We start from the raw sequence: 26807 nt of genomic DNA on the forward strand, positions 1-26807 counted from the left end.
ATTCGAAGAATTCTTTTCAAAATACAGCAGTTTTCTCTTTTCTTAAATACATTGCACAACACAGACAAAATACAATGTATCCCTCTAAAGGACTGAGGTCAGAAAACTAAGGTGGGAAAACAGCTTGGAACTTGTTCAGAAACACTTAAATAAGCCAACATTATCATTTACAGAGTCTAATAAGTTTACATCTACCCATCACTGAGTCTGTTATGTAGGGACTTTTCAATAAATTAAATGGCACTATTTACAGACATTGCTTGTAATTGACTATTGTGCTATCAAAAGGAATATTAACATTGATTATCATGATTACATGTAGTTTGAACACAAGAACATGTTGCAAAGTACATATTCACCAAGTCCACAGTTCAACAATCATATATACTATACTTTGCTACAGTACTTTAAAAAATAATTGGACAACAAATACTTCTGAGCCTCCAGAATATATTTCATTGCTATGCATGAGCTCAACACAAAAGAAGAAAAAACATACGCCATTGCTGAAATCACTGTCATGATTATGCATTTTGTTAGACTATTTATAGCTACGCCGCTCTACGCTGTCCAGTATCGTACCATGCTGTCTCGCTCTGGAAGTGATCGGAACTTCATCGATCCATCGATTCCGCAAGAGAACAGATTATGCTCTGGTCCAATGGCTACCTGTGTCACTCCTGAAGTGGAGCCAATGTTTTTGAAGAATGTACTTTTACTGTGTTCACCTGGGAAACTGACGACTAGCTGATGGACATCCAATCCCCATACCTGTAAAATGATCAGAGAGAAAATTAGCAATGAAACTCTGTATCATTAACCACAACAAAATCTTACTTTTCATCTACTGAATCCTCAAAAATTAATAGAAGAAGACAACAATTCTTTTATGGGGGTAGAGGGGTAAAAATTTCAAGTCAAGTCTGAGGAATCTGTACCTTGATATCCCCTTCAGAAGAGCCTGTGACGAAGTACTCCTCTTCTGGGTCCATAGCCAGACATCTGATTGGTACATCATGGGCCTGGAAGGTGTGCCGGAGCTGTCGCTGACGGATGTCAAATATACAGACCTCCCCCTTCCTGCCCCCTGAGATCAGGAGCTGGTGATGGGGGGCATACACAATGGCTGGACATCCATGTTCATGACAGATGAAAGCTGTAAACAGATAGAATACAATGTCATGTAACCACAACATACAGCAATTTTGTATTGCACAAGTTTAATGAATTGTCTCCCTTTCTGATAAAAATCTGACACAAAACTAACTGACCTGCATTGATAAAACTTAAAATATGCTTGACAGAAAAATATTTTTAGAAAAAATATAATCAAGAAGATTTTTTAAGATTTTTATAATTCTTCAAAATCTTTCCAATGCTTCTGTATGAGTAGGTGTCATAGTTAAGTTCACTGTACTTACAATGCACACAGGCACTCCTTGGGGGTAGCAGCATGTCCCACAGACAGACATTTCTGCTCTCTGAGGAGTGTCCCGCTGTAGCGATGAGGCTGGAGGATCCGATGAAGCTGAAGTCACTGGTCGTCTTGTTGTGACATCGCAGACTCTGTCAAAGACAGGACAGTAAAATACAATTCATGCTTTGACAAACCACACTCAAAGTTGTTTCTTATTGGAAAAAAGCATTGATAAACATCAATATTTATGTACATGAGAGATTTGATACTCTGAATTGTCTTAAAATATGAATATCAAATTTGAGGCAAAACTGGTATTAAACAGGTGTGCATACAGATATCTAGTGTTAGAAACATACCATAATTGGTTTGGTGAAATTGCTTCCTAGTCCAACTTGCCACAGACAAACATCTCCTTCTGTATCACTGACACAGCACTGGAAAAAAAAGCCTTACATAAGATATTTGAAAACAAAACAAATTTTCTTTTCAAAAATGGGGTTTCTTCTAAAAAAACAAAAAAAAACAGGCCTGGGGTTTAAAAAAAAATCTGTGAAAAAAATTTGATCTGAACACAAAGTGAATTCTTAAAAACCAATTCTGAGATATTTATCTACTTGAAAGCTACACAGAAAGAAAATTTCAGATGAGAAAATAAAAGTAGATACTGACCTTGTTGCCTTGAGAACTAAAGAGAACCTTGGTGACTTTGGGGAAGGCCCCGGGCTGCCTCAGCATGGCTAGTGGCTGTATGTGTCCCCACTCATAGAGCCGGACACTTCCATCAGCGCTCCCTGTCAAATCTGTTAATACATGCAAGATAAGCCTTATGTCAACATTCAAGAAAGAAATATACCAAAACTGTGGCGAAAGTTATCAAATGTGTATAAGGGCATGGTTGTGGACCAATTCTATGATTACTGTGAAATCATCGTTTGTGGCTATCATTGGTAACCCTTGCCCACGAATTTATATCCCTAGGAATGTAAATATTATACAAGCATTTGTTAAATACCGGTATTTATCAAAATTATCCCAATTACACTACCAACAAAATTATGTCCCCATGAACCAGGAAATTTTCGGCTATCCATGAGCATTGACCCAACAAATAAAAATTATTCCACAGTAAATAACTTTTTGAATGTTTGAATTGCAAACAACAAAATCTTTATTTAATTTCATGTAATTTACAACTGTCTTAAAAATAACTGCAAGATCTGAAAATCTTTGTGAAATGCTCATTATTATATTATATGGACAATAACTCCTTGCGTTTAATTAGAAATTAACAGTTACAGTTACTTACAATGAGGGAGGTTTGGATGCGGACCAATTCTTCTGACTCCTGCCACTGGCCTCTTTAATATCTAAAAAAATATTGAATCATAGTCAAGACCTTTTTTGTTATATCTAAAAAAAATATTGAATCATAGTCAAGACCTTTTTTGTTATATTTTCATGTTGCATTTTATTAGCAATTTGGTCTCCATGAATTCTCCTACATGTATGAACCTCTACTTTTTTTCACCTCGATATTACAGAAATGGTAGCTATAAGTGTGCGTTACCTCAGTCCATTAATTACACAAGTCAGATATTGTCTCATTTCCAGTATATAAAATGAAAAATATGTTAAATGTATGGAAATCAACCACTAGATTCCAAAATCAATTAAAAAGAATGAAAACCATTAACATTTTTAACTGACAGGACATTAAATCAAAGAACACAAAAAACTAACATCTCAAAAGAAATTTGTATCAAACCACTCTGCAAGTCAGGATCATGGACAAAGTTTAAGAATATTTCAGCATTTAAGAATAAAGCACAGCTCATACATGTACACTGTATAAAAACAGTTTGAAAACAACTTTTTAATATCAAAGAGATCAGCTGTCCCATGTTTCAATTTGTACAGATTCAGGAGTAGACTAAGGAGGGAAGGAAGAAGGACAGAAAGGAGGTTTTCACAAAGAGCTAGAGCCACGAAGCATCAAAAATTGCCCTATTATTAAAAATTACCATATTTTGGTAAAATATAGGGTAGAATCTTAGCTTTTCATAACTGTTTTTCTTTTTTCGATATCTATCATACTTTTTTTATAAACGGAGTTTACAATATGGCATTGTTTTGATGAAAATTGTAGAACAGACGTCATTTTTGTTAAGTAACGTCATGAAATGATAAAACTACGTATGACTTGAATCTAATAAAATAAACAAAAAACAAATAAAATTATCATGTAGACATTATAATTAATTTACGAAAATAAATTTATTGATGAAAATACCATGAAAAGCTTATTACAATAAAGTTTAAAAAATATTACAGGGACCAGTGCTGAAGGTCAATATAACGGCGGTACATTTAAATATGTCGGTGTATTAAAAGTTCTTTTTTCTGCAATTTGAAACTGCATGAAGTAATGCTGATGATGCGCAGTGTATAAATGAGGATTAATCATTGAATTCTACCAGTGTAATCACAAATTATTAAAAATAAATATATAAATATGACAGAGATACGGTAATTGAATTTAATAGAGATATATGTAATCTCGAATTTTGATGCATTACTGTAACATTCTGTGTACATTATTCTACATGATTATTTTACGGTACTTGTTTCAAGGCTTCGATATTTTCACCTAATCCTGGCGCTTTAAGGCAGTTAGATGCCAGGGTTCAGTCCTTTGAAATGTTTTATTTTCCCATTTTCCCGTGGGCTCACCGTGCGTCCATGTGCGCTCACCGTGCGTTCACTTGCGCTCTCCGCTCCGTTCCCGCTCATCGTTCACAAAACGCCCACCGTGCGTTCACAAAGATTTAGCCTTGCGCTCACTGCGTTCGTTTATTAGTCCCTTATTGTTTAGTCAGATAATATTATATTTAGGCTTATAACAATACAAACATGTAGTTTATTGTTGTTATTTCCTGATTACCAACGAAACACAATGTAACAATACCTCCCGGGGCACTCCGAATAAATCGTTCATCTTGCGTTCACATAGAGACAGTACATATATCGTTCACCGTTCACTTTGCGCTTGCGTTTGCGCTCTGCGTTCGCTCATAATCCACCATTCATAAGCGCTATCCAAATTCGGCTCAGCGTGCACTCACCGTTCGTTTAGAGTGCACTCACTGTGCGCTCACCGTTCACGAACTGTTCAAGTGAACAATAAAACCTTTTAGCGACCATGTTTATGTAATGGATATACTAGTATGTCGAAAGCAGTTCTGTATGAAATAATATAAAACAGTTTCGAGTCCCGTTATAGGGCCGAGAACTGTGATATTTTTTCATACAGAAGTGTTTGAGGCATATATAGTACTTAATTGAATATCATTGTTGATTCCCAAGACAGCCCGATTTTAAAGAATAACAGAGTTGTAACTACTGGTAATGGTCTGATATTAAGAAGCTCTCTAATATATCGGACTGTCACAAGTAAAATTTTTGACTGCTGGAACAAGGGAATGACATTACAGCAGTGTTTTAATGTTCATTAATTAAATGAAAAAAGAATATCGATTTCTTTAAAAATATTTCTATGAGCTAATTATTCCTTATAAATGCCATAACGTCTATTCATTTACATTTATTTTTTTCAAGTGATATTCATGTCTTTTGAGAATTGTTACAAGTGATTAGCTATCCGTAAATGTCTTGAAAATTAAGATCATATTTCAGAGAGAGAGAGAGAGAGAGAGAGAGAGAGAGAGAGAGAGAGAGAGAGAGAGAAGAGAGAGAGAGAAAGAGAGAGAGAATGTGGGTTAAAATGAACATTTTTATTTAAAACATCAAGCAGTAGCCCATAAATAATGTCGTTAAATTGTCTTGAAAAGTCGAATTCATATCAAGCATGTAGAGTTTGTGTTATCATATACATAGATTTGTCATGAACTCGGCCGTAAATCGATTTTTTCAGAGGGTAGGGAAGGGAGGGGGGTTGAATGGAAACAAATTCTGTTTTAAATCTCTCTGTACTCATCGTTGTTTTTTTTTTTTAAGAAAGGGCCCGGCAATCTGAATTTTTTCTATATGCCATACAAGAAAAACTTTAATTAGATTTAATACGCATAAAATAATCGAAGATAATTTCAATCGAGAATTTTATAGGCAAAAGTAAGTCACCGATGTATACATATTTAGGGCGATGTTTTATTTTATTGGACAAAGTATCAACAAAGACTTCGCAATTAGGATTAGACTTCTATATAGTGTACATGTTGATAATGTATTCTAAGCTGTGTATACCAAAAGCCGTCTTCATCGAAACGGACACAATCGATCTTTTAGAAAGGAGTGTAACTGCATGTAACGGCATTGACCACACGACGAATCAACACTGATCAACAGGTGGCTGATAAAGAAAAGACGTATGCATTGGCAAAATGTTTTTATGCAAGGGACGATGGCTTAATATTCATTTGCAGCTGTAATTAGGAATTAAATGATCAAGTTTTTTGACGGAATAAGTTAAGTTAATCAAATATATGTACATGTACATGTTTACACGTGATGTCGACTGTCTTTCTCCCGCGATATTCAGGAACACGTACTTGTGTAAAAAAAATCGCTTGCATCTTTCCTTTCGTTTAATGCATTTCACCGTTTGACAAAAAAACCACAATTAGCTACTTATACATGCTATCGCTTATTCTACATAAAGGTATAGGAATATATATTTACTTACGTACGTACAATGTTAACTTTGCCATAATTTAATTTTTGTTCAGTTTGTTAGCAATGTTCATGTATCTCATGTTCTACTGCAATTGAATAATACCGTGGTTCTTAGAAATAATGCTTTTTAAAAATGCAGACTTTACTGGGAAATTCTATTGGCAAAATACTGAAAAAACTCAAGATTCCATGTACAGATTCATCTGACGTCGCAAACGTCAAACTATGACGTCATTGATGATGCACGATATAAGCATGAATACACAGTATAAAATTACTAGATAAAACATGTTAAAGTTCAGTTTATATGCATTTCTTCCTCAAACATTTAATAAAATGATGATTTTGTAAATAATCACAAATTATTCTTTATCATCATTAATTAAATTCTGCTATTTCAATAAAAAGGAAGCAAATAATTACCCTAAAATAGAGTGGTCTGTTTTATTTTCTGTTACTAAAATTTTCAAAATTTGTAAAATACATATTGGCCACACTTGAGTACCTCTACGAAATTTTGCAGGCAGAAGCATTTATGCAATATCTCTCAGTTTTAAAAGTTTCAAAGAGGTACTCAAGTGTGGCCACATTCAAATTTAGGAAATACTGCAGTAAAATCTACAATTTTCAGCTATTTTTAACGATCATAGTATGTTTGATGATGCGCATGTGCTAAACGGTGGGGCCGAAGTGGAAAAATTTCATATGCATAGAAGCAGAATATTGTGCCCTACATTATAAGTAATTACAATTTGTATTGTTTCAAACTTGAGTTTTGTGAAAATTTTAAGGCACATTTTGATGGCCGACTTTATTTATTTTCATTGGGCAAGTTTTTGTGCATTGTAGTAAAATACAGTGTATTTATACCTTTCATTAAATTGTTTTGATACAATTTAACAAATTGACAAAATAAACAAAATACAAATAAAATTATTTATATTTTTAAAGGAATTTTATTTTTTGACAGATTTTTCAGTTGTTTGGTAGGTGAGCGTTGCCAATGTGCTTCTTTGACATAATGATAAAATGAAGCTTTGAAGGAGTACATTTTTAGAAAAAACAGAAAAGAAAAAGCGTATGCCTTTGAAATTTTACACACAGAATAATGCTATCCTCAGGATTATTTTTCTTAATTTTTTAATGAATCCATTGTACCAATCTACATTTGTAATACTACAAATACAATATGTATTCAAAACATAGCAAAATTTGGTGCATTTTAATATTTTGAGATGACCCCCACTAAAAACCAGACAATATACAGTTTAGTATTTTTTACATGTAAGATAGAAAATGTTATTACTAAGCACATATTACAATTTGAGGAAAATCGCTTAAATTGTAGTATTTTTATAATCTGCTTCAAAGTGCAGAAAATGACCATTGTACATATCTATAGTAAATGTACCTGTATTTTGAAATGGCCTCTAAAAAGTACGAGATTGTAGATTTTCTTTAAACTTTGCAAATATAGTAGAGTTGGTGTAAATTACATATGGTTAAGATAAAATTAGTTTTGCTATTGAAGTTTTTACGCAAAAAAAACCAACCAAATCAATTTCCTTCAACTCAGACATGTAAACCAAAATCACACTACAGATGACATCAAAATAATAAAAAGGTTGCACAATTTAAATGAACATAAACACATACAAAAAATAAATATGCAGCAATTTCTTCAATCACAAAGGAGGCTGTCTAGCTAACACACAACAGAGCTCAATTCACAGTGGGTTAAGGGGAGCACAACCACTCTGTTGTGGAGAATTCTGGGTCACGTGACAACAGCTAACTTACCACTCTCAGCAGACGATGGCTCCTGTCATGAATCTGCTGAGATATGTGGGGATTTGTGATCCCTGGGATGTTAATCCCTTTTGTCTGAGATTAGCCGCAAGAGAGAAAGAAACAGAAAGCTATTTATCGACTATTAGCTTTGGGTTTACTAGAAACATTCTTATATTCAAGGACTTTTAGCAATATTAAAAGATCTGCATATTACATGTAACTTTAATTATTCTAAATTGTCAAAAGGGAGAGGAAAGGACTAATAACAAGAAACAAGTGATTCTATTCTTTAATTAGTAGCAATAATATTGTAAACTAGAGGATTAAAAATTGGTTTACCATTTTCTGAAAAATTATTTCAAGTAACAAGAACTACACACATGAACAGTAAATAAGACAACTTGAAGATTTTTTGGACATTTTTCCTTTTCACCATTTTTGGTTTATCAATTTTGCTCGTTAGCAAAGCCCAAACTTCAAATGTGCCACAATTATTCAATATGTAGTACATTTGACTAAAGCATATTGGAGACACAAGTGGACATTTACTTGCATTTCAAATCACATTTAATTAAGCACATGCATAAATTGACAGTGCAGTTTTACAAAATAAGAAATTTAATATCAAAGATCGGAAACTCTTGACCCCTGAAGGATCCTTACCACAGTAGTGCTGCGGCCCGTGGACCAGTTAGTCTGACCGGGGGACTGGGGACTGCTGGCGCTGGAGCTGTACTGGGAAGTGTGGGTGTCCGCAGGAGTCTGTACTACATAGAAATCCGAGTCCTGTGCAATGGGAGCGGGACTGTAACCAATCAAAGTACTGAGAGTTATGCAAGGCATGAGTTCCCATTTCAAAATTGTACATTGTCATTAGCATCTGAATGATCTCTCATTGAGCATATCAAATCATAGAAAAAATTAATCTCTAAATTTCCTAGCCAAAAATTTTAAAATAAATTGCTGCAAAATAGAAATTTTTCACTTCAAATAAAAGACTTATTTTGCTTTTCTTTATCAACAAAGTTTTACTTGAAAGGGAGAAATTATCATCTTGAAATAAATGATCCAAATATACAAAGAATGTTCATGGAATATTTTACACTACTTGCTACAACTTCCCTAGGTAATAAATACATTCAATCATTTCAGTGATTTACTGTCATCATAAGACAGCTGTCAATCATAACTCATATTTACTTCTTGATGTACTCGATATCCATCTCATTCTCGTCCTCCAGCCAGGTGGGCGGGGCCAGGACAGGGCCTATGTCTAGCTCTACGATCTCTTTCTGTGTGGACAGCGCTAACAGATTGGCATTGGCCTAGGAACAGAATAATACAATGTACATCATACAGATCATCATAATCATTCATATTTGTTTATTAACTAACAATTAACATCATTTTAATGTTAGTCAATTACAAAAACTTTGATAAAATGGTTTTTTTATAAGCAATTTCATTACATGTACTCAATGTATTCTCTAAACTGATAACAAAATATATTTAGAATTGTTTTAGAAATTCTTTTCTTCATTACTAGTCAAGCCTATTACATGTATATACTGTACATCAACTGCAGCTACAGTGTCTTTAAGAGAGCTAGAATACTGTCAATGAAGATAATTTTAATGAGAGAGAGATTTTTAAATTAATTAACACAGTAAATGTTTTATATTTGGCATTTCATATTTTACAAGTGAGCAGTGATTAGATTTCGCACATTATAGAATGTATCTACATATTTAATATATATATATAAAGGGCAGTTAACAATCTTTGATTTAGATGAAGTTGTTTCTGCCAAAAATCCAGTAAAAAGAAAAGACATCCAATGGTAATACATTTACAATAACATGTTAAAAAGTACACAAATTTTTATTTTTATAACTATATGAGGATTTTCTTAACTTTTTCATTTAACTTCATGGCTTCAAAGATAATAATATTGAAAACCTTGTCATATAAAACTTTGTGGGTATATAAAAAATATTTTTGCCTTTCCTCATTTATACAATCATGTACAAGGTCATGTGTTTATCCTTTCATTTTCAAGAAATTGTGGTTCAAGCTATTTCAGTGAATTATCGGTAAATGTACTGGTATATATACAAGCATAAGAAATATTTAATTAAAAAAATAAACCAACCAAACTTCTAGAATTAAAATAAAAACACATAAACTAAAGGAATAATTCTAACCACTGGTTTCATTTGGCCCATCCAATTTGTTAATTCAACTTAATAACAACAGGAAAGAAACTTTGCAATTAAAAAATAACCCTCAATGCAACCACATCGCTCACCCATGCATATTCTGAACAATCTGGGATAATTCCAAAATCACATATCATTAAAAGATATTTTTTGATTACACTTTGTTCCTAAGATGACAGACTTTCATTGAACAAAAAACTGTAGGAATTAGGCCCCAGTGAGCTTAAAGTAACCACTCCTCTTGGATCCCCCTCTCTCACTCTACAAACACCAGCCGTGTTAGTGGCTCACACTTACATGAAGAACTGGATAAAATGTCTGCTGTAAAATTTTACACGAATATTAGGATGTGGTTTACAGGAATGTAACGATGGTTAGTGGTTAGACAGTCGATCCATAACCAGATTAATACATACAATTATGCGATGTTAGTTAATCTCTGGTAATCTGTATAGGCTGTGCATAATTAATCTTGATTATACAATCCTAAATATAGAGAAAAGATGACAAATGCATGGATGTCAATATATTACTGTACAGCAATTTTCTTTCAAAAAACATTACATTGTACAAGCTGAATGCAGATCTTTATTTATTAGAAATTCATTTTAATATAATATTGTTGTACTTAATGACAACAAAATACGTTAGTCCTATTACTGAACCAACGTAATACATAATTCTACATTCATAAAAGTATAGCCCATAATATTTCCAAAAGTGTGAAATATGAGTGATTATTATAAATGAATGTAATACACAGTGATAGAAAATGTTACTTTATTATAACTGCAGTGCATACAAACTAAATATAAATGTATTATCCAACTCAAAAAAAACCCCATGGTTATAGAATGAATGTAGTTTGCTACAATCTGTTTCACTTAAAATAAGTACCTACAAAATTTTACTAAAAAAGAAACCATGGCCCAGAACCTGTCTAATGTGTTTTTAAAAATTTTCTTTGAAAGTTTTAGTGTAATCTGACTTATCTCCATTCGTGGATTTTTGGAAATTTGCTGAATTTTGGGTATTTTTGATGATCAAGAAGCTTGTTCTTTGTATCTTAAACTGCTTCATAGAATCAATAAATACAGTTTACCTTTTATGTTAACAGAAACTGCTTAATAGGTACTATTCCACCATGAAGTGTTATGGGTACGTGCTAGAAATTGGTCTTATTAAAATGATAACTTAAAATTTTGCTTAAATGTTGAAAGTGATACAATAACCATGTCTTTCTGTAATAAAAAGAACTGAAGATGCAATATATATATAACCATTAAGACTAATATTAAATGTTGCTGTTAATAGGTACATGTAGTGAGTTGAGAGCTGAACATCAGCATAATAGATTGAAGTCGATAATACAATTCATAGAATAAGAGGTTAAAAGGATATAGCCTGAGTGTGTTGTTAACCAATGATATTTACATTCAAAAATCTACTCAGCTGTTCATAGCTAGAATACTCATTACTGATCTGAAACCATAACACATTGCACATGTCATTCATAAGCTAATAAACACACAGCCACCTCTTAATGCTACATGTAAATATTGATAGACATTATGTACAAAAATTATTATTATCAATGGTTCACAAAATGCAGTTTTCCATGATTTAGATGGACTTCTATCACTGTTTTTTGAACAATCACATGTAATATATTCTTTAAACATTCAAAGACATGTAATTATTCTTTAAACAATTACATGGAATTATTCTTTGAATGATACAATGTAGTTTTCAATAACATGTAATAATTCTTCAAACTATTACATGCTTGTTCCATAATTCTACATGTTCTAGTACAAAATGCAATTCCCTTCTCTGTGCACTTGCAAAACAACTCAAATTTGCCCTCCCATTGTCTACATTTACTATGCATCATGCTTTCCTAAAGTTGTCACTGCATCAAACATTGAAACAGACGAAAGCTGTGACTGAATATCCAATGAAAAATGGCACTGAATTGTCTTTATATGCTACACTTACCATTGGAAGTTGAGACTGGGAACATTGTCAATTGAAATCAAAAATGATTCAGAACTAAATGCATTGAATGATAATGATAATGATTTTGCACTTATATTGTTAAAGGGACTTGGACACGATTTAAGATCAAAAATTTTTATTTTTATTTTTTATGTATAAAATGGTTAACTGGTGCATTTTAAATGAATTACCAAAATATTGGATGTTAAAGCCAAGTTACAAGCAAGATACAAAGGTAAGAATTGGTTGTTATGTAAACAAAGCTCGAGTCTTATAGTTGTTTACAAAATATGTAATGTAAAGAATTACCATTTCTTAGACAAAATGCATGTAAAAAACAACTTAAACAACTCATTATCTTCATAAATACTAGTATCAACAAAAGAACGATACATTTGATTAAAACTTACACCAATACAACACATGTGACAATATTCGAGCTTTGTTTACAAAACAAAGAATTATGAACTCTGTATCTTGCTTATAAATTGATATTAGACTTTCAAATTTTGACATAGCATTAAAAACTTCTATATTTATCAGTATAAACATTGAAAATGGAAAAATAAAATTTGAAAATTTTCAGTCAAATCGTGTCCAAGTCCCTTTAATAATGTCTTGCAGAATTATTTACACTTGCTAAAACTTTAGAATTTTACAAAAAATTAAGTGTGATCAATTTATTGATTTTTGAGTCTGAGTTTGATTTACTGATTTAAACTATATACATATTAAATAATATTTTTTAAAAGTTCTCATAGCCCAATAAAGCAATTTATCAATTTCTCTCTTCAGCAAGTGTCTGTGTTTTGAAATAAAGCTTAATAAAGAATACCTGGTAATCTAAACATTTCTGCACAAAAATTAGCTGTTATAAACAAAGAAGTGTTCAGTAGGTCAACATCATGTTATTGTAAAAGTGCAAGTAAAAAATTTAAATAAATGGGGAATCACGGGTCTACTTGCCATTACAACACTCAAATCATAACAATTACAGAGAATTTCAACAAAATAAAGAGTACCTGATTGAGAGCAAAGGCGGTGATGATGTCCTGCTCCTTATGGATGATTTTCATTGGTTCTTTCATCTTCATGTTGTTTTCTGAATCTGCTTGTGTGCTAGTTTCCTGTTATGACAATTCAAAGCTTAATACATACATTTATGTAATTGTTCACATCAAAAATCTGCTTTTAATATCTCATTTTAATTTTTTTTAAAAATACATATCACTATTCTAATTGTTATCTAGTAATTGATAATTGATATAATAGGTTTGTTTGTTTTTTGTTGTTTTTTTTTACCAATTATTGCTATTATATCACTTCTATTCAACACACCCAACACAAAACCTGACTCTGATTGGGTGAGCTACAAAATGTACATGCATTATATACTTCTGATTGGTTGACCTACATGCAGTACTTACTTCTGATTGGTTGATCTTCTTCCTAAATATGTATCTAATAAACACCTCTTTCAAAGGCTCTTGTTTAATAAGATAAAACCAGAGCCTCTTTATGGGCAAAGTAGAATGAGCATCTCTAAAAACAAAAAAACAAAAAGAAATACAAGTACAGATCAATTTTTTCAAAACTAATCATGTTAAAACCTTACAAAAATTTTTAATGATTATGAAAATTAGTTAATCGTTAACACTTACATGAATGGTGAGTTAGATGGGTTTAAGAGTGCTTTGAATTTGGAATGTGGTTTTCCTGGAATGACATCTATATGAAGGTTAGCAATGAAATCATCTGGAGGCCCTGAGAATAACTCCAGCTTGCCTTGTAAAATAGCCATCCACTGTTCTAGTGTTTTTAACACAGCATGCAGTAAAGGTGAACATACAGGCAATTCTGAAACAAACAATAAACACTTTGATTTACATATTCTTTTCAGTTGTTTTGTTGTCAAATACCATCATTGGACACCCAAAGGTGACTCTTTCTTTTAATCATCACTGGGTAATCAGTACAAGATGTGATCACCTTCGGCTGTCCAATGAAGGTTCAGTTAAAAAAATTTAATGTATTTGTTCTCAGACCAAAAATCTCATTTAATGAGACAGGCAGGTAGTTTTTTTCTCATTACAAGAGTTGCAAAAAGCGATAATTCAAATTTTATATTTTAACTTAAAATTGAAAATTTTGTTATTCCCCTTTTCAATGTGGCAATAAAATTAATGATGGCAGAAGCATTTAACCCTATGCGGCTGAGAACCATAATTTTTTTTTCATTTTTTGCCTCTGACACCTTGCTTTGATTAATTAGTATGGACCATAGCCTATGGCGTACCTGGTAAATCTATTCCGACTTGTGGCAGGAATGTGTTGAGGTTGTGGAGCACCAGTTTAATGACGGAGTAACGAATCAGACTCCAAGAGTAGGAGGTGGGGTCCGTGTGCTGCTGGACTGCTGACATTGCTCTGTGATACAAACCAAACTACTGACATCACTAGGCTAAAGATGCTTATTTGGTTTCATATTGCACAAGCAGTAATTTTTTTTGCTGTTTAGCCTTCATTCTCTCTTTTTTATTTCTTTCACTCTTCTCTATCTGTTAATTTCTTTCTTTCTCTCTCTTTCAATTCTCTCTCATATCTAATATTTCTCTCTTCTTACGAAGAATTTAATCCATCATCAAACTCCTCATCGCTCTCATCTTCTGAGGACAGGGAATCCTCAGAATCATACATAAATACACCCTCAGCTGGGTTGGTAAAGGGCTGAAAGGGAAGTAAACAAAAAAGTCTTTTAGCAACTGTTTTACAACATTATTTTATATTATTTTTAATCTGTTGAAACTCTGGTATTCTTATGTATGCCTGATCTCAAGCTTGACCAATTAGAATCCAAAATTGTAAAATAAGTTGGCATAAAACAGAATTATAAAAAATTTTATGAATAGGAATTATTGTAACCAAAAAATAAAACTAAATTGACTATTAAGGATATGTTTAGTAGAACATCTCTCTCTCACCTTTGTCATGAAGAACGTGACCATGCTGAGTTCAGGGGGGATGAAGGTCTCCTTGACCGGCTTCTCCTTGGAGGAGGGAGGGTTCTTACCCCCTGTCCCTCCCATCACCCGCTTCACCAGCCTCAGTCTTTGCTTGTCTACCTCATCTATTCCCTCTGATTTATAAAATAAAGACAAACTATGTATTTGCCAAACAATTGTGTACAAGAGCAGTAGTAGGCAAGCTGTATATATACACTTGCCATATACATGTATGTACGGTACTGTGAAATCATTAGAATTGGTGATGGTTCAAGTCTTTTAGATCACTAACTAATTCCCATTCTTAACAAATTATGAATCTCATTCTATACTCATTGTACTGATGCTGATGCTCCATGCTGAAAATTGACAATATATGAATACTGACTCCAATGAATTCAAATCATTCAACAAACCATGAAACTTCAATATACTGTATTTTTCCTCTTGCAATTTTCGTCCTTCAACACATGCAGTTTCACCCTGTCTTGAATTCCCTGGACAAAGTTATGTTTAATATAAAAGATAATTTGAGACATTGGAATTAACCCAATCTTAAATTCGTCCGCTGACACGAGGGCGAGCAGGGCAATAATAAAACGGGGGGCGAATATTTCACTGTATATAGTTCCTATATCATGATAATTGTCAACAGTAATTATCTTAAGAATAATCTTCATTTTCTTAAGATGAACTGTTAGAAACAGTGATGTAAAAAATTATACTAACTGAGGGGTACTGAAGACTCTGACACTTTGAGGACAGTTTTGGATCCTCCCCCAAACAGAGCCCCCCACATCTGCTGGACAAATCTGTGGGCGATGAGTTTGTACAGCATGCTGCAGTCGTAGGTCGCCAAAGCGGTCACAAGAAGACTGACGTATACAGACACCAGGGTCTCACACAGCAGAATGTGAAGTATGGGAGCATTCTCATCCTTCTCTCTCACCAACATTGCACGTAGTCCCTGAACACCTGTCAAAGGAGAAAGTCTCAGGGGTACATCTATCGATTTCAGTGAAAAACATTGATTTTACATTTGTTGCTGAATCAAATTTCAAAGTTTCAACTTTTTATGCATATGTATTGTTGGAAGAAACTGTTGGTTTTTTTAAAAATAAATATCATTGTGTATAATATAAGCTACATATTCACTGCATTTTAAAATCAGGTTCTTTTTTCTTTTTCAAAGAAAGCATCATTGCTAGACAGGATGTTAGTTGTACCTGGCCACCTGTTTGGTGGAGTGTTGATTTCATCCCCTGAGCTGGATCTCCGGCGATATCTCTGAACACCGGCCATCAAATGACCTGCTTGTGCACTGGTAAAATTATGACTGCAACCAAAACAGAAGAAAAAAGCTATTTACTACCAACATGAACTGCACAAGTGATTTCACAGTCAGAATTACACAACTTTATCAAATATTTTGTTTAAGAATGGTACACAAATTTTTCTTTGATTTACAGTGTGACGTACCTAGTAAACCCCTCTAGAGAGGCATCGGCATTCTCACTGAGTGAGACCACAAAACTATCACAGTCACACAAACACTGATACACACATGCCGACAGAGCCAGGCTCAGGTTCCTCATGGTGAACACGGTTTTCATGTGGCTGCCAATCCCTGGGGGTAAGGTCATCTCTATCACGGTGTGAAGAAGATCCTGGGTCATACACTGGATGTGTTTGATGGGGTCCGCCACCACCGTTTTTGAGCTGGCAATGCTAGCTGATAACAGGGGAAGTGTGGTAGGGAAAGGTAAGGGAGATAACAGCTGCTGCTGGGGCTTCTCTTGTTGATGCTCCTACAATTGAGATTTATCTCAGTCTAAATATACATTTTGAACGAAAGAACAAATGACGAGTAGAACAATACTAATCTTGCTATATTATCACATACACTGTATTTTGAACCAATGATACAAGATTTTCACATGTATAATGTACATGTGTAGCTATAAAACATACAAGTTTGCTAAAATTCAATTTGAAAAATTCTGACAGAGTGGATTAAACTAATATGTGTAACGATGAATGACTATGAAATATACAAGTTTGCTTACAGTTGATCTAAATTTTAACGTGGTGAATCCTATTAATGGAAACTTGCCTGTAACAGAAGTAGTAGCTCCATCTGTACAGAAGCCAGGCCTCCCCCTCCCGACCCCTGAAGCATGCAGTAGCTGGCCAGCGTCCGCAGTAACTGCTGGTGGTTACGCAGCCACTGCTTCCTCCTGGACATGCGCTCCAGCTTGGCCTCAAAGTCCATCTTTTCAGCGAGGATGACCTCGTGGAGGGTCGGTTTGATGGAGCTGGAGGAGGTGTCCGAGCGGATGGACATGGACCGGCTGAACTTCCTGTTTGAGACATCCAGGTACATGCTGCTGTCCTCAAAGGATGAGGAGTTGATTAAATTGGCACTGCTATCTATTGGTATCAAAACAGATCATTAATTGCTATTACAGTAACAGTGTCAGATGAATGAGATAACATGATTTGATGAACACAAGACTTGTAACTTAATTACGTGTATTTCTGCTGCTAAGCTGCAATTAGCTTTTTGTGCATGGCTCAAAGCAGTAATTAACATAAGAAGCTTCAATGTTGGAGGAAATTAATGACTGACACATTTTTGACATCCTTTCTTTTGGTAGATACCGTATATGAAACTTTTGAAGGTAAAAGTATTTATTAATTTTTTTAGGAAAAAAATTTAGCTACAGAAAATTTCAATTTGAATTCATGCCAAAATAATTAAAATACTCCATCCTCAAAATAGTGTATTTATCATTCTTAATATAGTACATATGACAATTTAAGCACTATTAAAAACTTAATACATATATAAGTCCATTTATTTTGCGCTGCACCAGTTTATTGCAGGTATTCAAACAACTAAATAAAAAATATAGCCCCACCAAACAACTATGGGGATTGGTGTTGATAAACAGCTCACAACTACAATGAAGCTATGATGTTGAAGTCTCTAATTCTAATGCTAGCATCTAGCCAATAAAATAGAACAGAAACCTTAACCACTCCTTAATTGCATAAAGTTTTCATCACATTTTTATAAAGCTCTTCACTCATATTTTCTTTATACTACAGATGTACTACATGAATTTCAATTTTGTTTCAATTGGGCCACTATCATAATGTCAACTTCCTTTTGAAAAGGTTAAGAAAAACTATGTACATGTATGCTTGGAAATCAAAATTAAAAAAAAAAATTTGGAGGGTCATCTTACATTACCAATAGACATGCACTCAATAATGAATGAATATGATTGAATATACGACAAAATGAGCTGAAGATATGAATTATGAATTTCATAGAGACAACATGAGCGCAAGATATTGAATATAATGAATTTCTACAGAAAACATAAGCTGAAGTTGAGGATTTTCAAATGAAGAAAAGATATAAAACACTTATATGTACATGGATCAACATGTACAAAATGTACACATTCTTTACAGATTCAGTACACAGGATCATGAAGCAATTTCAGACTGAAGTCAACATTTTGATCAGTCATAAAATAATGTTTTATCATAAAATGACGACTGAAATTTAATTAGCAACATTATATCAGGAACTTTTAATACATGTAGCATTTCAATTTTGTACGTGTTTTTTTAATCAAGAGGCATTAAGACAGTTTATAATTTTTGACTTAAGTCCAAGTTTGCTTCATGATCCTGGGGCCAGAACACAATTCACATTTGTCTACACAGTTCATTCACATCAATAATTCACTTGTAATATGAGCTTCTATTAATTGTATAATGTACCAGGATGTGAATTAAGTTGTTTACCAACATAATAAAATTTTAGGTTGAAGTTGAAAAAAAAGGGAACAAAGTTGGCATTTTACAGGTAGATGATAAAAATGGCATGCAAAGAGAAAGCTCAGTAATATATTGAATGACTTGTCAAGCAGCAAGATAAGGCAAGCTGCTTGTTAATGATGTCATACCGCTCAGCTCAACATAAGATGCTGGATCGACACAGTCTATCATATAAAACAACATTAAAGTCATGTTACATGTAGTTGCCAATTGCTAGTCACTTTATAATTAACTTTTTGTGTTTTAAAGCAACATTTAAAGCAGTTAGCTATTTCATGTTACCAGCTGTTTTAATTTTCTCTCTGTACTTTAATATTCAATCAAATTTGATTTCTTCATTTCCTGTTTATATTCCATAAATATCATTATAATGATAAACCAATCCATATATAGAGTATGTATTGAACCAACTATGATGATGATTTTATTTTTGCAGCACGATAATCCTTTTAAAAATACTCAAAATTCATTTAAAGGGATAAAATAATCTGAATATTTTTAGCGAAAATCAAAAAGATTTTTTTTTAAATTCTAAAACAGGAACTGCAAACCATTGTCAACCTTCTTCTGATTAGCAAATGCCTTCTCCAGCTAAGTATTTGTTTTAATAACACTGAATCACTGTTGCACATTCACTTTAACTACAATACACTTACTGAAATAAGTCATGAAATGTAAGTGATAACTTGCCTTCATAGTAGTTGATAGCTTGGCTGGGCTGATTGTCGTCTGCTGCAGTACTGGAGTCACCATAGTTACAGAGATACTGTAAGACTTCCACTTCTCTCTCCAACCAAATGTAAAGCTGAAACCTTGGTTAACAACAAAACTCTGATAAGTTATTTAAATCTTAAAAGTCAAGTAACTATAAATTCTTGAAAATAATATCCTCTAGGGTTCCTTAAATATTGGGCATCAATTTAAGTGGAGATCTGATGAGGATATGAAATACATGTATTGAGAAAATTAATACAATTCATTGTCATGTTTATCAATTATCAGAACATTTCCTTTGAAAAAGCCTAAATATTGTTTAATAAATATTGATCTATAAGCAGTATCCCTTGATCTATCTATTTTGGGTTGAAACATATTAGAACAGAAGGTTTTTCATGTGATTCTATCATACCTTAGCTGGCCTCCATCTACTTCAAACCCTGTAGCTAGTGTCCTCATTTCCTCCATCAAAACTTTCAGACAAGCTATAAACTTATACTGCTGAGCAAAAATATCAATCTGATTTTTGTGACTAGGTTTGGGGTCTGAATTTGTTTCATCATGTCCATTGGGCAAGTCATCCTCCACTATGATGTTAGGAACCTTTTGTAATTTTCCTTTCTGGGTTGGCTTGTTTTGTTCATTTGCATGGTTCTCAAAGTCACTGTCCAAACCACTCTCCTCAGAACTGAGGGTAAACCTGGGTTCTTCGTCCATGTCAAATCTAGACACTGGGGCTCCCCAGTCCAGAGATTCACTGGTAGCTTTATTGCCAGTAGAAAGAGGTGTTGACCAATCAATAGCTTCAGATTTGTCTCCATTCACCATTCCATTCATTGAAGAGCTTCCCCAATCATAGCCCCCTTTAGACTCACTGTTATTCAGATTTTCGGCTAACAGAGTCCCTGTGCTGATATTTTCTGACAAAGGTTTTATGCTTTCACTATCATCTTCATCGTCACTTTCAATGTCCTCCTCTTTGATAATGTTTGGAAGTTTAGACAACACTTCCAGTGCCAAGAGAGGGCACCCATTCGTAAAATGAGTGTGTGCAGTCTTGAAAAAGAGACGACGCTCCATGGGTGTGACCTTGTCTATGAACACTAGGGATTCCTGCTCTTCAATGATCGTCTGCTGGCGAGTAAAGCCAGGAATGACACCTTTCCTATGAGCTAATGGAGCAGCGGAGGTGATTTTGTGCCTCAATATCAGAGGATGAGTTCTCAGGTAATTGTAGAAATTGAAAACATTTGGCATTGCACTCTGCACCTCTCCCTCCTGATTGTCAGGACTTAACTGGGTTTTTGTTGAGTTTGACAAAAGCAAAGTCTTCAATGATTTTCGGTATTCTTTGAAATTCCACCATGCCATGCTTCTGAGGAATGGGTCTGAAGACCATTTCCCTGTGATCATCACAGTCTTAGAGTCTTTTTCTTCCAATCCAATCACATGTTGGTTTAGAACTTTTTTTGCACTTTCCGGCATCATGGTCTCTCCATCGTAGAGACGGCACACAACTAGAGCCAACTGGATGTCTTCCAAATTGTTGATACACACCTGTAAAAATAAAATAACTATAGCATAAAAATCAATAATGTATGAATAACTGAAATATCTGTCTGAAGCGAAAGTATAAAAAGGAACCCGACTTATGTGCATGAACAATTTTGCATATTATTAATGAGGATCAATTACTGTAGATTGTAAGTAAAAAGATCAAGAGAGGTAAATAAGAGTTATTTTTCCTGAATCAAGTAGTTATCTATTCGTCTAAATAACTGGACTGAACTCATATCGAGTTAAGTATGATAATGTATGACAACAATGTACATTCAACTGACATTGTATATCCTTTAAATATCCTTTAAATGTCCTTTAAATATCCTTTAATTTAAATGAAAATTCTCCATTATTTGTCATGCGAGATATTATTGAGGTACCTCAATGGCGTCAGGTAGAGATCCAGCCAAAAGGAAGAAAGCTGCTGCATGCTCAAATCTCTGTTTACCCAGAAGATCATATGCATTCTTGAGGGCTGCTTTCCTCCATCTATCCACTGAGAAGTCGTTCTTGAAGAATTCCATCAAACGTTTGTTGTCAACAGACCTAGTAAAGGAAGAGGGAAAAATGAAATGTTTATTGTAACATCAAACATATAACAGGCCTATGGTACAACAAAACTCTTGACATGTGAACCTAACAAAACATTGTCTTCAGATACTTTTTAAATACATGTAAAATTAACTTTGTCAATGCAGATACACTGATTTTGAATTTGAAATCTTACATATTGAAACCTAGAATAATATAAGGAACCCACCTATACAGGCCCCACAGAACATTCTTTCTTTTCATGGCTAAGTAAAACAGAGCAGCATCCATTGGGTCCTTCTTCCTCTGAAAGGCTGCTTTGGCCACCTGTAATCAGATTATTCACAATCAATACATGTAAATTTGCATTTTGAAAAAAACTGTTTACTATTATAAATTGAAAAAGTAATTTACAAATGGTAATCTTTCCTTAGTTAGAATTCTTTGACAAATAAATTAGCTATAATCCCCTTTCCATATTCAAAAGAATAACTCAATATTAAGTATACTTATAAAAGGTCCTCCTATCGAATGAAATACATTCCCTACTGACTTTATCATATAAAATGAATACCGTAAATCTGGAAATTTTTACCGTAGATAAATTTTTAGCCAATTTGCGCGTGCTCTGCATTCGCAAATTTTTTTCCCCTAAAAATTAATCAGCAAAAAAAAAAGGTAATAAAAATTTTGCCGTAGGCTGGTCTCTTCTCCTTACTATATGAACAGGTGTCCGTAAGTAGTGGTCATTTAAAAAACCTGTTTATATAACCAGGTATTTACCCCCAAGCTATAACCAGCGTGTGGAGAAGGACTTCACTCAAAATCGGTATCTTCGGTTGACTGGTAGCCTCATGTCTATCTTAAGTGTACATGTATACTGATGACACTGCATACATGCGTGATTTAATCATAGATATGATATGTACCGGCGTTACGCAGAATGTGGCGTTATTTTTTTACCCCATTCACAGTGTACCGGCGGGACACCAAAATTCACGGAATACGAAAATTTGTACAGTATTTTGAATTTCTCGCTGAATGCCGCCATTTTCTTCTCATTCTCGCTCGCTTGACACGGGAAAACATATCCTGTGTTTGACACGTGACCCTCCGATACTTGTGTGGTGTACACAACCGTCGCATGTGAAGGTGTGAACTGCTAATTGGGTTATTATCTCGCTATAAATCCGTATCAAGATACCCCTTTAGGTAGTTTTGTTGCATTTGCTGCTGTTATTGTATATATCGGTAATTTTAACAAGATATAAATTGCAGACATCAACTCTCACATGATACTTTATGAAGTTGGTAAACATATACGATTCGTGAGAAAATTAGAGGCGGCGGTAATATACAATGTCCGAAGGTTAGCTAACATTGTGCATGTCAGTATATTGACATTTAATATTTGAGTGCTTTTTATTTTTAGCGCCGATGACAATTCGCAAAAATTTAAAACGTAAAAATTAATCTATAGCTTTATGACTCGAATTCGCAAAAATAAATCAACGTAAAAATTTCCAGATTTACGGTATAATTCAGTTGTTTAGTGTTAAAGAACATGGCCATGGGTTGGCATCGTTTGCCACCAACCTTTTCCATGGTTCTCTTTAGGATGTTGATGTTGTCGATCCACCAGCCCGCACCAAACTGCCTCAGCTCCTCCCAAGTTGGCTCGCCCTTCTGCATGCTGGGGATATGGGACAACAACTCCTGAATAATGATTAGAGCTCATATTATTTACACTCAACTTTTAACAGCTCAATATTCTGATTCATGTTTTGGCAAGAATGATACAATTCAACCCTTTTTTAAGGTCAAATTTTATTCCCATATTTACTTTTTATTTCTAATAAACACTGCATGTGTATTCTTTACTACTCACCTCTGTGGACTCGGAATGGAAAGCCCAGACCAGGTTGAAGGACTTGAGTCCTGTTCTCTGAAGCACAGCTCTCTGTCTGGGTTGTAATGTCCCCACTAGGTAGATGTGATTCTTCATGGCCAGCAGGAAGCGGAGGCCACAACCATCTATCGTTTCCGTCGATTCTTTATTCATATCACCACTACTGCTGGCTGGAAAACATTTAAAAGCAGAAGTTAACCTTTTTTTTCTTATCCTAACTCAAACCCAATGTGTCTTTATGAAAAAACTTGTCAATTATTTAGACTATTGATTATTTAAACACATTCAACATTAATATTCACTTTTTTTCATGCCTCTCATATTTTTCTACAAAGTAGATTAAATTTTTTTAATATTAAATCATTTTATAAAAGCAACCTACCAGGCTTTTCTCCCTCAAACTTGTCAGTGAAGTCGATCTTGTTGTTTGCAACGGTATCAGCTATAGCCAGAAGGTACATCTGATCCACACTGGTCAACCCAGGAAGCTGAGTGTGTGTAAGGTGCTTCATCAAAACCCTGCTATGGTTCGAACCAAACTCATTTGGATTGGATGGATTACCGGATGTGGATTGGAGCCTGCCTCGTCCAGAGGCATTGCTATCAGCAGAGGTTCCCAGTACATTAGTATCGAGTTCCTCATCCATTCCCACATTGGAGGAGAACAAATCACTGTAGTCTTTGTTGGCAGTGGTGTGCCCGGGGGTGGAGCTGGTAATCAAATCGTTCTTGGCCACTGTCACATGCTCATCAGCTGCCAGGAGAGCATACATGGGAAGCGGTGGGATAAAGGAGATTTCCTTGTACTCCAGCTGAGGTTCTTCATGGAGGAGTGGGACCTCATTTGGACTTGCTCCACTGACTGAGAGTGCCCGGTTTCTTCCATGACCCCATCTCGTCTCTTCGGTGTCCATTTCTTCAGACATGTTCATTGGAGGAATCTCCCCATTACATATACACCTTACTAAGTGAGCCAGGATTGCTTTTACCCTACGGACCTTACCAAAGTTCAGTAATTCCATCATACTTTTCGGATGATACTGGGGAAGACAAGGATGTGCCTCACGTGTGGCTTCAAAGAGTCCAAAGTCATGGATTGCAATTAAGCTGGTCAGACTCTCACTCTTAGCTTTGTTCAAGTTTGACTTCATAGAATCAGAGCTCTTTTTGGACATGGAATTCAGATGTTTAAAGTTTGGCATTGAGTATGAAGGTTTGAATGTAGTGGTAGACTTTACACTGGCTAGATTCTCCAAGTTGAAATAAGAAGACTCTGGATCCTCAATACATCTGGAGTCATCCGTACTTCCATGATCCGGATGATAGTGTGCACTCCTCCACTGAGAATACACATGCATTTCATTATCCATCCCCACTACCAAAATCCCAGCTCTTACCCAAGATATGTGCATAGGCAAAGGAGGAAGTCCATCAGCAGTACTTAGTTCTACTGAACGTAGCAACATCCACCGTATATCTTCTGGAGTATCATCTATAATCATGACAGATTTAGCCTTAGTAAGTCTTCCCCTTGCCTTTGGAGCTTCTCTATTCGCCTGACCCAGATGCAAATTCAAAGCTTCACGGCTAGGGTTCTGCATTGCATTAAATTTCCTCTTATTATTTTCAGAATCCTCTTTAGCCTCCTTTGATGCACTGATGACATCATTGGACACTTGTGCATACATGAGAATTTTCTGTCCTACCCCGATAGTCAGGACGTGTGACCCATCTTCAGTCGACACCCAGTCAAGTTGAACTAACTGCTTCTGGTGAAGAATTCCAGCCATGTTTCCATGTTCAGCTATGCTTCTTCTTACACTACAGATGGTACTCAAACTTGGTATCGACACTGCTCTTGTGATGTTAACTAAGGAGGAAGAGGGAGACATTCCCTTGGGAGTGTCTGATTCCTCCGTGAATCTTGGTGATTTGATACCAGCTGGACTGAAAATACAATCCATGTCTATTTCCGCTTTAGGGTCAGGAATTGTCACATTTTTCAGTTCAACTGTGTCTTCTAGAATCCACTCTGATCCTCCTGCAATAAAAAAATTTGAAAGAATTTTTTTGTTTAATGATAATTTAACAGCCAAGAGAACAAATGAAAAAAAAAAAATCCACTAGCAATTAAACATCTAATGTCAGAAAAGGTTCCGAACCTGTGGATTCACACTCATAAATGGCCACCCACATATTCAAAAGCTTTCCCTTTGGATTGTTAGGAAGAACTTTTGGTCCTAGTAATCGGTAGGCCACAGCAAGCCTTCCACTGTAGGCACAACTCACTGCAATTGGATGACCTACAAAAAGAGAATTGCTAAATGGGACATGTAATTTAAGATACTGAAAACCAAGTTTAATTTGTGATGACTTTAATTCACAATTTATATGAAAATAAACTGGTAAGCAATGACTTTTTGTTGCATAAAATTTTTTTCTTCACAAAAATAAAAGTTGGCTAACAGAATTCAAAAAGACAATAATAAAATTTCCAAAAATTTAAACAAACATCAAGTTTTACAATTTAATACTAGTCTTGACAGTGATATCTTTCAAAAACCATCAAACAAAATCTGAACATTTTTGTTTAAAGGAAAACCATTTAGAAATAAATACCTGTTATACTGATAACACTAGAAGTCTTTGAGCTGTTCATCATGCTCCATTCCTGCCACTTGTAGCTAGATTCCATGGCCTCTGACTTTGTGAACACTGAGGTTGATGGCTTGCGCATTCCGTTATCCTCCTGTACAGCCATCTCAAAGCTTGTTGTGCTGTAGGAGCTGGAGGCAACAGAGAGTCCCTCAACTTGATGTACAGACGACATGCTGCAGTTCCAGAATCGGACCTCTCCATCAGAGCAGGCAGTTACCAACAGATATGGAGCAAGGCATGCTGGATAAATAGAGGCGGAGCTTAGGTGACCAGCTGATATGGTGGCGCTTTGAACATCTACGCCATCTGGTAGGGGCAAAGGCTGTGTACACACCTACAAGGGTACAGTTTGGTATCACAACAATAATTATACCTCCAGAATACAAAATTTATTTCAAATATGATGTAACTTAGCTGAGTTTCCTCAATATTTAAATAAGTATAGCTAGCACACTTAG

The 26807-nt window shown here is 34.6% G+C and overlaps 1 protein-coding gene across 13 annotated transcripts in view; it reads right to left on the minus strand.

Moving 5' to 3' along the window:
* Positions 1-433: 433 nt before the first annotated feature.
* LOC105349075 (dmX-like protein 2) overlaps positions 434-26807 on the minus strand; it is a 49689-nt gene continuing 23315 nt past the window's right edge. For 6 of the 13 annotated variants that reach the window (XM_034469857.2, XM_066088847.1, XM_066088839.1 and 3 more), the window contains 31 exons: positions 26311-26683; positions 25854-25994; positions 24074-25732; positions 23671-23861; positions 23379-23498; positions 22012-22109; positions 21632-21797; positions 20104-21248; positions 19665-19786; positions 19103-19138; positions 17233-17549; positions 16599-16927; positions 16346-16455; positions 15849-16094; positions 15099-15253; positions 14741-14844; positions 14414-14544; positions 13779-13974; positions 13545-13659; positions 13140-13244; positions 12118-12132; positions 11554-11601; positions 9101-9225; positions 8564-8705; positions 7910-7993; positions 2727-2787; positions 2090-2220; positions 1777-1854; positions 1422-1566; positions 939-1156; positions 434-771 (listed from right to left, as the gene is read on the minus strand). In XM_034469857.2, coding sequence (XP_034325748.2) covers positions 562-771; positions 939-1156; positions 1422-1566; positions 1777-1854; positions 2090-2220; positions 2727-2787; positions 7910-7993; positions 8564-8705; positions 9101-9225; positions 11554-11601; positions 12118-12132; positions 13140-13244; positions 13545-13659; positions 13779-13974; positions 14414-14544; positions 14741-14844; positions 15099-15253; positions 15849-16094; positions 16346-16455; positions 16599-16927; positions 17233-17549; positions 19103-19138; positions 19665-19786; positions 20104-21248; positions 21632-21797; positions 22012-22109; positions 23379-23498; positions 23671-23861; positions 24074-25732; positions 25854-25994; positions 26311-26683 — 7116 coding nt within the window. In that variant the 3' untranslated portion in view covers positions 434-561. Of the gene's footprint in view, positions 772-938; positions 1157-1421; positions 1567-1776; positions 1855-2089; positions 2221-2726; positions 2788-7909; positions 7994-8563; positions 8706-9100; positions 9226-10416; positions 10441-11553; positions 11602-12117; positions 12133-13139; positions 13245-13544; positions 13660-13778; positions 13975-14413; positions 14545-14740; positions 14845-15098; positions 15254-15848; positions 16095-16345; positions 16456-16598; positions 16928-17232; positions 17550-19102; positions 19139-19664; positions 19787-20103; positions 21249-21631; positions 21798-22011; positions 22110-23378; positions 23499-23670; positions 23862-24073; positions 25733-25853; positions 25995-26310; positions 26684-26807 lie in introns of all 13 variants that reach the window. The other 7 variants (XM_034469866.2, XM_066088843.1, XM_066088840.1 and 4 more) reach the window with 6 other exon arrangements.

This window comes from Magallana gigas, chromosome 6 (assembly GCF_963853765.1).
Source record: "Magallana gigas chromosome 6, xbMagGiga1.1, whole genome shotgun sequence".
Lineage (NCBI taxonomy): Eukaryota > Metazoa > Mollusca > Bivalvia > Ostreida > Ostreidae > Magallana > Magallana gigas.